General features: G+C 27.3%; 2 protein-coding genes across 3 annotated transcripts in view; one reads left to right on the top strand and one right to left on the bottom strand.

Annotated features, from left to right (window-relative positions):
* The window catches only part of LOC105846969 (corticotropin-releasing factor receptor 2), a 111,004-nt gene that overhangs the window by 72,920 nt on the left and 25,574 nt on the right, over positions 1 to 12,510 (bottom strand). For both annotated transcript variants that reach the window (XM_065808917.1, XM_065808916.1), the window contains exon 3: positions 8,703 to 8,825. In XM_065808917.1, the coding sequence (XP_065664989.1) occupies positions 8,703 to 8,825 (123 nt within the window). The remainder of the gene's footprint in view (positions 1 to 8,702; positions 8,826 to 12,510) is intronic.
* On the top strand, positions 287 to 3,861 carry LOC136086676 (uncharacterized). Its single transcript, XM_065808915.1, has 2 exons — positions 287 to 1,280; positions 1,473 to 3,861. The coding sequence occupies exon 2, from the start codon at positions 1,856 to 1,858 to the stop codon at positions 3,560 to 3,562; it is 1,707 nt and encodes a 568-aa protein (XP_065664987.1). The 5' UTR covers positions 287 to 1,280; positions 1,473 to 1,855; the 3' UTR covers positions 3,563 to 3,861.

Below are 12,510 nucleotides of genomic sequence, written 5' to 3'. Positions count from 1 at the left end.
ATATATATATATATATATATATATATATATATATACATATGTATATATCTATATATATATATTAGGGTGTCCCAAAAACACACTTTTTTTAAAATTTCAATGTGCTCTCAACTGATCCCCATTCTATAGGTCCTAAATAGCTACCAAAATCTTTTTTTTAATTTTTTAATGATTAGAAGTGATAGATGTAAATTCTGAGTTTTACGGTTTTCTACACATATGTGTATTTACTAAAAAACAGCGCTATCTAGTATATCAATATGTTTTAATATGAGGTAATAATTAGTACACAAATAATTCCCATAGGATATTATTAAAGAATAGGATCATTCCCTATGAACATTGTTAGAGATTGATATTTTTCCCTCTCGACAATATTATTAGTTCGTATAATTCCCCATGGATTGGTTCACAAATAACTCCATTTAGAAATTTTTTTTGAAGGAAAAAATTTCTAAATGGAATTATTTGTGCACAAAGGAATTCTAATTTGTGCACGAAGAAATTCTCCTGTAAACGGTTATAAAAGCCGTAACGGTAAACTTAGATAAAATATTATACGAGAGGGAATAACGACTTCATAGATTTTTGATACAAGTGTAACATTTAGTATAAATTTAGTTAAAAAACTGATAATTTCGAAATTCATATAAAAATGGGTAGAACAGCTAAAAAAAAGAAGATGATAGGACAGAATAAGATAAAACGGAAAAATACAGAAAGGTTGAGGTATATTTACCTATTAAAGTACCCACTGAGGGAGTTACCTCAGAGACAGCTTCCATCTAATGGTGATATTCTTAGATACTATCAATTTATCCTTCTCGAGTCACAAGTTAAATACAAACCCACTTCTACTAATGTTGGTTGCAAATTGAAATCGAAATCCAAGGATTTTGTTTGTGAAAATGGTGTTTGTACAGATCCTGATAGTTCTTGCTTGGTATCTAGGATTAAAAAAATTTGGGATAATGCTGGGTTTGGCAAGAAATTTATGATTTGTGGGTACAATATAAAGACTAAAATCATTAAACTTAATTTAAAATACAAGAAATTGATTAAATTGTCTTCTCTAAACTGGAACAGCAGTCTTGATAAGCAATCAAAGTTAGAGAAATGATAATCAATTGATAATCAATCAAAGTTGATAATCAATCAAAGTTAGAGAAAGATTTTCTCACAGAATCCTATCAGCTTTTTGACATCTCGACTAAGAATTTTAAAAAAGATATTCTTGCTGATAGATTGAGAACAGATGATGCCAAGCTGGAAGATATAAAGTAAGTTCATTAAATAACACTTTTTTTAGTAGTGAAATTTTTTTCCCATTAAAAGTAACTTAAGTAATAGCATATTATTTCCTTTAAAATATTTACGTTTAACTCTTTACATGGTTTGGTCATCTTCCAAGAAAAACTAGAACAATTATTAATTTATTTATAAATGGCTTAATAGATTTAAATATTTCTTAGTTTTTATGAAGACCAGAAGTTACATAGGAAAGGATATATGGAAACAAAAGTCGATGAAGACTACAGTAGAAGAGTACTGGATGCAAACAGGAGAAAGAACAAGCTAGATAAAATGAGAGAGAAAGAATTAGAGAGACAGAAAAACTTAAAAGATATCAATGATGTTTTGTTGTCACATGACTCCATGACAGAAGAGATTCAATTCAGCAGTGAGGAAGAAAAGTCAAACGAGGACTGTGAAATCAGCGAGGAAGATGATTTCCTGGGTAACGGTCGGAAACGCAGGTATAGTATTATTTTAATAACATAGTTGTAATTTTCACAAGCTAAAGCTGTTTTATTGAAAAGTATATAATTATAAATAGGTAGAAAAATATTATAAAATGATACCTAGGTACAATTCTAGAGACACGATAAATCTAGCAGTGAATGTTGAAAAGCTCATTGAATGTACTGCTGTTCCAGCAACAAGGCTCAATGTTGGTGTACGACCTCATCTGGCAATTTTAAGTGAAGTATTTAAAGCTGGAGGTATAGAAATTAATGGTATACCGCTTTCAAGAAGCACACTTCATAGAAAAAAGTTCAAATATGTAGAACTTGAAGGAGACTCGGAGTGGATTTCAGTATCTAATCATCTTAAAGGCCGACGGCTTATTCTTCATTTTGATACCAAACTGTTGGAACAAATTACCACTGGGCTTAAAATTATCCAAAAAATTGAGCGACTTGCAGTCTCAGTGAGTTCCCCGGATGACAATACCATGGAAGACCATCTTTTTAGTGTTGTTCAATGTCCCTCTTCAAAGGGAGTTGACCAAGCAGAACAAGTGCACAATCTTTTAGAATATTACGGATGTACAGAGCAGATCATTGGTATATGCTGTGATACAACTGCAAGCAATACAGGCGGAGTAAATGGAGCAGTCCAAATTCTTACAGATATTTTGAAATTACCAATTTTGTGGATAATGTGTAGGAGACACATGTATGAAGTACATGTATCTCACTATATGGCTGCCCTTACTGGTGAGAAAACTAAAGGTCCAAGAAGAGCTCTTTATGTCAAGCTAAAGAACAAGTGGCCTGAAATCTGTGAGAAAGTGAATGAAGTGAAAAATTTATGTAAATTGGACTGGCAAAGAGATGATCTGAAGATTGGCTCTGTTCTTCGCACTGTTGCAGAGGAAGCTAAGACATTTTTGACTAATGCAACTACTGATATAGTGTTTTCAAGGAATGATTATGGTATAGTTTGTAAGCTTGCCTCCTTATTCCTTGGAGTGGAAGTACAAGATTTTAAGTTCCATCAACCTGGCGCCTCCCATGAGGCAAGGTTTTTAGCAGATGCGATCTACATCCTGACTCTTTATATGACTAAAGATATCAGTAATATCTTGACAGAAAAAGAAGTGCTGCAGTTGAAGGATGCAAGTTTGTTCATTGCAATTTGGCATGTTCCATGGTTTTTAAAAAGTTTTTTAGGATTTCTGGCTCCCTACAATGATTTGAAAGCTATCCAGAGAGCCTATGCATTGAGAAAAGTTAGTAAGAATATTGGAAATGCTTTGCTTTTTAGCATGGGACGCCATACATGGTACTTAACTCCGCAACTCTGTGTTTTGTCCTTTGGGGATAAAGAAGTTCCTTCTGAAACAAAGCTAAGAATGCTGTTAGCTCTGATTGAGTTTGAAGAGCCAAATGAATTTCAGCGTTGTAAACCATCAAATGTACAAATTGGAGAGACCACAGAGCTACCTGAGTTGATTTCCGAGCAAAGCTACCTTCTCTTCAAACATTTTAAAATATCAAGAGCAAGTATAAAAGAATGGCTTAATAATAGTCTTAATACTATAGATGTTTTTAACCATCCTCAGTTGCTAGATTTTATTGCATGGATCAAAAACTTATCTGTTGTAAATGATGGTGCAGAAAGAAACATTAAGCTCATTAAAGATTTTCTTTCAACTACTAGAGATGAAGATCACCTTCAAAATGTACTTTTTGTAGTTAAAAAGTCTAGAAAAAACTTGACTAAGACTATGACTAAAAAGGAGCTTGGGAACTGTCCAAAAAGTTGTATTTTGTGAGAAATGTTTCACCGCAATAAAATCTTAAATTTGCTAATAAATATTAGTTTTCATGTATTTTTTTTGTATTTTCATATTTATAAATATAATCTATCAAGTTAAATAGTAGAAAACAATTGGAAATGATTTATACGCATCTAATTGTTTTGTCTTAATTTTCTAAAATGTGTTTTCTATTAATGTTAAGCTAGCTTAACATTAAAACAGTAAAACTCAGATTTTACATCTAGCACTTTCTGTCAAAATAAAACCGTCAAATTTTTTTTAGTACTTATTTAGGTCACATAGAATGGGAATCAGTAGAGACCTTTTTTTTTATAGTTTATTGCAGAAAAAATGACCTTTTAAACTAAAAATGAAAAAAGTTAATTTTTTTAAATTATAATTTTAAAAAAATCTTAAATAATAATTTTTTTAAAAAATAATTGTTATTTTTGAAATTTTTATAAAATTTTGCTTCTTTTGAGACCCAACATGACATACTTTTGAAAAAAAAATTTTTACATAATATTAGAGACCCATTAAAATTTTAAAAGTCTTGAGGAACCTCAAGATAATTTCTTAGAGCATTGATATTTTTCAGAGTATTTCTGAAATGAATAGACAACTTTTGCACACCCAGGCTAAACGAATTGTAAAAAAATTAACATTCACTCCACCCTAATATATATATATATATATATATATATATATATATATATATATATATATATATATATATATATATATACATATATATATATATATATATATATATATATATATATATCAAATATACATCTAAAAATCCTCCAGTCAGTCATTGAACACATTGATCCTAATTTTGGTTTCTATGCTATCTACCCTATAGGGTACCGTATAGGATAGAAACTAATATAAGGATCAATGTGTATATTGTACAATGAAATATTGAAATACATTATTAACCATAATGTAGTTAAGGTGACTTGTTATTATTTTATTTTTCCCATAATACCAAGTCACCTTAACTACGTTATGGCTGATAATGTATTTCAACACTAATTATTAATATGAAAAAAGTAATGTCTTATTTTTTTTTAGATGCTGCACTCAACAGCAACAACGATCAGCCCACAAACAATCATTGCATGTTTAACCAATGCAATATTTTTGATGAAAAAGATGGAATTTTTACAAAAATTACTTAATTTAAAAACATAAAATTTTGTATTATACTTGCATTTTATATTTTAATTGCTTAACCCTATTTTTTATAGATATTTTACATGTCTTAATAAATCATTCTGATGTAAGTTTGAATGTTAAAATTAACATCAGCTGGCCGATCTAAATCTGTAGTGTTTTTGAATGATTGCGTCCAGGCAGTCATTGCTTTTGTTTGCCATCAGACCGCCATTGTTTTTGTCTAAGCAGAATTGCATCAGACCGCTATTGGTCAGTCAATGGTTTGAGTGAAATATTTTATTTAAACCGTTGGCTGGCCGACGGTGGTGCGATATGATTCCATATGGACAAAATTAATGGCGGTACAATGTGGGCACCCAAGCTAGGTCTGATGTCGGCCTTAACACAGGGTCGTGTTTATTAATTAAAGTCCATTTAATTTACACATGTTTTGCAGTCATTCATGAACAAGAAGAGGAGTCACGCCAAACCCAATTATTTAAAAGCAATCTGTAAAGAAGCACTGGACAAAGCGAAGAAGGAAAGAAATGTAGTTGTATTTTGCAACCAACCAAAACAATGGAAAGAGACACACACACACAAAAAAAAAAAAATGATGAATAGGAGATGAACAAAGTATTTGACTATTTGAACCTGAAAAATTGTAAGATCATAAATACTCACAGGTTAAAATCTGTTAATAAAGTCCAATAATAATTAAATTAAGGAGCATAGAATGCCTGGCAACAAAAAAAACTTAAAATTTTATTCATTGAAAGCAGCAAAATAACTGGAAAAAAAATGTTGATATTATACATCATCTAAAATGGAAGAGTGGCAACAATTAAAATACCAGTTGTAAGTACAACACTGATAATTGCTTCAATAGGCCGCCAATCAAAACTGTCAACAGCACAAACAAATGCAAATGCAGATCCTCATCCATAACATAATAGCCAATAATAATAATAATAGCCAGAGGAAATCAAGAAATCAGAAACACAAACACATAACAAACAAAACATGAGCTAATTTAATGTCACAGACATTAAATTAAATTTAAACTTATGGTATGCTAAGGCACTTGCTTAAACAATAAAAGACACAAATTTGGAGCTCAAATAAAGGTAAATAATTTAGATAAACAATACATGATTTAACAATAACAATAACAAATTTAGACATGTTTGTATGCTAATAAAAAAAAGACTCTATGTTAGAATCTAATATAACCAGACATGGTTATAAGAAATTCTTTTTATAGAATCTGTTATAACCACAATAGACACTTGAGTTCATCAATAAACAAAATTAAGTTCATTTTTAATTTTAATTGAGCATATTATTTATAATACTCCAATCTGATGTTTTAAATATAAAATGAATGCAAGGGTGCTAATCTTTAAAAAAAAAAGTCACTATTGCATATTATCTGGCAATATAAGAGCATCGCGTAAAAAATTATTCTTATTCAATTGCATCAGACAAAAGAGAAGCAGTCAAAAACTGACTGTGCAAATGCAATACTAATATACAACACATAAGCATAGATTTAGTGGCATCAGGAGTTAGTATACATTCTTTATTTAAAAGCCACAGGCTTTTAATCATTTTTAATTTCCTCTAAGACTCTCATTACTCTGCATTTTGGTTACTTATAACGCAACTTTTTGGTCTTTGACCCAGCTCATTACGCTGGGTTGAAGACCAAAATGCTCATTACTGCATATGGAAATTTTTACACAATCAGCTTTTCTGGCAGGAGAAACATTTTTATTAAAGTTTAAGTTTGCATTCATGCAAATTTTAACTTTGATAAAAGCTTCATAAAGCTTTTATTAACTTACTTGATTGAAAACCAGTTTTAAAAGCACTATTACATGGAGGTTTCAACTCTTAATTCTAAGAAGTTTAGGTAGCTCTTGTTGTTCATGCTGCTTTTTAGTAAAATTAAGAAGTAATTAGTTAACTCTGGGGCCATCCCTACACAGTTACATCCCTACAATTTCTTATTTCAATTAATAATAGACTAAATTAAATTACACAATTTATTGCAGTGGAGTAGCATAAAAAATAAGATTCTAAATATATCGTATTTAACACAATATATTTGCTGTTGAAAACAAATTAAAAAAAGCTAATATTTAGATCCATTTTACAATTTTGAAAAGAATTATTTAGACTTTCATCAAATGAAAAGGTATAAAAAGTAGATTTCTTGATATTTTGTGTTGAAAGTATGTGTAAACAATGCCAAAATTATTACTAGGTTTTTTTCTTTCCATCTCAAAGGATTTAGCAATTGTGCTATCAGCAAATATTTTTTGATATAATAGACCATTCTCATTACAATGAGTTCAATGAGAAATTGTTTAGTACTCCATTTTTGTAAAACAGAAGAGGTTTCTGCAGAAGTTTTATCAGATTGATCTATTAAAAGAGCTGCTTGCTTTTTAGACGTAGATTATGCAGGCTTGAAGTAGCAGGATAATGGTTTTGACTTCTGAACATGTTTTTCCTCCTACATATTAACTGTCACAGCTCTATAATTTGTACTTTAAACTTGGCATGTTTTGCACATTTTTTTAACAATGGATCATTCAACCATCCCTTATTGAAATAAGTTGCCATTTAAACATTTTTAATTTTTATTTATTCTAAAAAAAGAGAATGAAAACACAATATGGTCTTAAAAAAACTCTTCACGTGTTGCAGCTAAATTTCACATCTCTACATTAAAATCTTCACATTTTTACATAAACTTTGAAAGTCTTCACATGTTGCAGCTAGTTGTGCATAAATTCATTCAAATTATTAATTATAGTTCAACTTGAACCTGGCTAAATGTTTTGCATAAATTTTTTGTTTGATAATGTAAATAAATGATAAGAATAAAAGATAATGTATTTTATAATGATCAAATAATAATATATATGAACAATTTTTTGAGCTATATTATAATTTAATTAGTAACCTAAATAAATTTTTTTTGGGGTTTTTGAACTTGTATTCAATGGCTGATGATTGGCATGAAACTACAAGTACCATAGAAAAAGTTGTTTTTTCTTCGTTAATATATATGTACATATAAATATATATATATATATATATATATATATAAATATATAAATTATGATAGTGTATTCTATATATATATATATATATATATATATATATATATATATATATATATATATATATATATATATATATATATATATATATATATATATATATATATATATATATATATATATATATATATATATTTCCCTATATATTATATATAGAGAGAGGTATAGCTCAATAGTTTTAGCTTGAAACATCCAAATTATTTCATATAATAACTAAAGTTTTATTTCTTTGTTGAACTATACCTAAAATTTGTATTTTTATGTTTAGGTAATTATTATTAATTGGTATTAAATAAATATGTCCAAGATTATCATTTAAATTTTTTTTAATTTTGACTATAAATACTAAAAAGGAAAAATGAAAATTGAAAAAAAAAAGTTTTTTCCATATAAAAATCAGTTAATACAACTTTTATCAAACTTATTTCATATAATAACTTTAAACATTAATTTCTTAATTTAACTAAATCTAAAAACAACAAGAGCAATTGTGAAGTAGACTCTTTAAGATAAAAGACCAAGGTAAAAATAAAACCATTTAATATATCATTACTACTTTTTCACACTCTTTCTACTGTAAAATGTCTTAACATAACAACAAAGTTGACAATTGTAAAGAAAACATTAACATAAGCTGAAAATGGAAGGGTTCAATTTTTTACAATATCGGAGCTATTATTTAATGGTACATGAGTTCCAGTTATTGGGTTTCTAATAACTTTTTCAAATTTTCTTGTCAAGTTCATATAAAAATATGATTTAAGTAAAACATACATTTATATTTATATATATTCGAATATAGCGAAATTTTTGAATGAATATAATATATAAACATATGGAAAAAAAAAATTTTGTGCTACCTGATTCAAAATATATATAAGGACAAGGATGATAATTAGTTGTGTAATTTTTAGTGTTGTTTAAGCAATCCAAATAGGCTCCTATAGTAGAAGGACAGTTGCCCAATGGTTTTGAAAGTTTATCTAAAATAATCAAGAGTATTTTATTTATATGTATGTATGTATGTAAATGCATGTATGTATGTATATATGTATGTATGTATGTATGTATGCATGAATGTGTGTATTTATATATTTATATTATATATTTATATATATATATATATATATATATATATATATGTGTGTATATATATATATATATATATATATATATATATATATATATATATATATATATATATATATATATATATATATATATAAATTAATATATATACATCATTGAATATCAGTTTTCTTAATTCTAATTTTTTTATTAACTTTTAGAAATTTTTCCTTTTAAACAAAATTAAAAACTTAAAACTACAAACTATTAATTCTATTTAACTACAATCAAACCGTAACTTTACTTTTTAATGGCTTCTTAAAAATTCGCTTTAATTACATTTGGAATATCTACATTGTAGCCAAAGAACACGCTTAGGACCTAAATAGTTTTACATATATTATCTACTTCCACAATACAACTTCCTGAATTGACTATGTAATTACTACTTAACGTAGTCTTAAAGTCGCTTAGTTCTTAAACAAGTAATGAACTACTATAGATCAAATAGAAGATTTTATGTTTGTTATTTTGATTTTAGCAAAACATTTGACTTTGTCAATCATAAAACTATGTTTAAAAAACTACATTAAATTAATCTAAGTTGGTTAAATCTTTTATATATTTATACATTATATGTCTAACTCTAGAATCAGTTTAAAAAACCAACCTGTCAAGTGTGCCAATAAAAATATCACTTCTGATTTGATGAACAGAATATTTAGAATAATTAGTTATTATAAACTCTTAGAGAACGCAGAAACATATTAAAGATCACGTATTAACCTGTATTTTACATTATCAACTCAAATCTTTTAAGTTTGTCATTTAACAAGTATTTCTATTGTTTACTGTGTTTTTGCAGATATTTTGTGTATTTTGTGTTAGTTTCAAAAATTTCAAGTGCAGAAGTTCAAAGGTAAAATAAAAAATTATTTTTTTAGTGTAAATTCAAAATATTGAAAAAAATATGCCTAAAGGTAAGCCAATAAGTGTTGAAAAAAGGACAGCAATACTCACTTTGCTTCAAGAAGGCTATACAGTTAGAAAAATAGCTGAAAAATTAAATCTAAGTAAATCAACAGTTAGCTATATACGATTCGTCGATATCGAGAATCTGGAAGTTTGGAAGACAGAAATCGTCCAGGTCCTTCTCGCATAAAAACAAAAACTGATGACCGACATATAAAAATCATCAGTAAGTGTAATAGAATGTTAACTGCTCCACAAATAAAAGCTATTTTTAACTGTGATCGAGAAAAAAAAGTTTCTGTCAGTACAATTAAACGAAGATTGCAAAAAGCTAATTTGCATGGTCGTGTTGCTATCCGAAAACCATATCTACGAAAAGTTAATCGACAGAAGAGATTCCGTTGGGCACAGCTCCACAAAAATTGGAGGATGGATGAATGGAAACAAGTACTCTGGACCGATGAGTCAAAATTTGAAGTTTTCGGAAATAAGCGAAGAGTTAACGTTAGAAGATCTGCTGAAGAAAAAATGCTTACTCAATGTCTGGTTCCAACAGTAAAACATGGTGAAGGCTCTGTGATAGTTTAGGGTTGTTTCTCTCTGGATGGAGTGGGATATTTGCATAAAATCGATGGTATAATGAAAGCAGAACATTATAGAGATATCCTGGAAACAAGTGCAATCCCTTCGGGACTTCGATTAATTGGAGATAATTTTATTCTGATGCATGATAATGACCGTAAACATACTGCATTATTATGTAGAAATTATTTAGAATCAAAAAAAGCTGAAAATGTATTACGTGTAATGACCTGGCCTCCCCAAAGCCCAGAGCTCAACCCTTTTAAGTTACTATGGGATGAACTGGATAGAAAAATTAGAACTGTATGTACAACATCAAAATCTTATTTATGAAACATTATAGAACAGGAATGGAATAATATTCAAAAAGAAACAATTAGAAAATTAATTGAAAGAATGCCGAGAATAGTTAAAGCAATTATTAAATCAAAGGGTGGTTTTTTTGACGAAAAAAAAATTTAATTATTATAATGGTTTTAGTACATTTTTATTACATAAAACTGACTAATAATATATTTTATATTGAAAATGTATAAAAAATATAATTTTTGTTAATATAAATTAATAATTCTATAATGTAATTAAATATTAATTTTGCTTTTTCGAAAAAACCTCCACTGTCCTAACTTCCGTGAGCGCAGTGTATATATATATATATATATATATATATATATATATATATATATATATATATATATATATATATATATATATATATATATATATATCAAGGTGTCCACTCAAATATATATATGTATATATTTTTATATACATGCATATATACATATATATATATATATATATATATATATATATATACATATATATATATATGTATATCTATATATAGATATATATATATTTATATATAGATATATAGATATATATATATTTATATATATACATGTATACATATATTCATATATATATATATATATATATATATATATTATATATATATATATATATATATATTATATATATATATATATATGTATACATATATCTATATATATATATATATATATATATATATATAATATATATATATATATATATATATATATATATATATATTCCAGCACTTATAACTTTACTTAGATATATTTTCCAGGATTTTGGTCCTAAAATCTATATCTTATTCCAGCATTAGTATTAAAAAGCCACTTAAATTCCAGCACTTATGATATTTCCAAAGTGATACAAAAATTATCCTAGCCATCTATTGATATTTAGTATACCTTTTTTATTTTCAAATTTTTAACAATATCCTTGAAATTACTTGATCCAAAATAAGGGCTATTTACATGATTTCAATTAACATCCCAGAATCTAATATAAATAACCATTATAGAGGTTTGAATGATCTTTTTTAAACTCTCATCAAAAGAATAGACATGGATGTTTGACAGTTTTAAAATTTCTAACAAAACTGATTTAAAACAAGGAGCTAAACTATGATTAAAATTGTATGAAGTTTTGCTTTGACCCGTCTAAAATTGGGAAGCTATGGCATTGTCCAGAAACATAGCTGTAAAAACATGGCTTAAGTCATCATTTAAACGTAGAGAAAAAGCACTATTCGCATTTTTAAGCTGGCAAATAATTTCAGCCTCAGTAACATCTTGTTTTTTGACACACAAGTCTAATGTCTTGTTTTTTTGTAATCGACTTATTAGAGACAAAAAAGACAGATGGCAAAGAAGTTTTCTCTTTTGTTTTTGCCAAAAATCATTTTACTTATCTTAATTCTATACTGTGCTTTTCTCCTTTTGAATGATCTGACAAGGCAGAGTGCCCACTTGAAGAAAGTTTTATTGACCTGTGGCAAACCACACATCTTGCTTTAGTATCATCTTTAAGATGTTTCTTTAACCATTATTTAAAGTTATCGCCTTTGATGCTCCACTTTTTAACTAATTCCATATTAATACTAAAATAACAATACTAATCTAAATTAAAAATATAAAACTTTAAAAGGAATAAATATTGTTAGTAAGATTTAAAATAATCTTAAAAAATCAATAACTAAACACAAGTTAAGCT

This window comes from Hydra vulgaris, chromosome 11 (genome assembly GCF_038396675.1).
Source record: "Hydra vulgaris chromosome 11, alternate assembly HydraT2T_AEP".
NCBI classification, from domain to species: domain Eukaryota; kingdom Metazoa; phylum Cnidaria; class Hydrozoa; order Anthoathecata; family Hydridae; genus Hydra; species Hydra vulgaris.
The sequence above is the reverse complement of the archived record's forward strand: the minus strand, read 5'-3'. Positions and strand labels throughout refer to the sequence as shown.

What these genes read in the sequence shown, in the direction of transcription:
- LOC136086676 (XM_065808915.1), top strand. Translation starts at nt 1,856, where the DNA reads ATGATACCTAGGTACAATTCTAGAGACACGATAAATCTAGCAGTGAAT.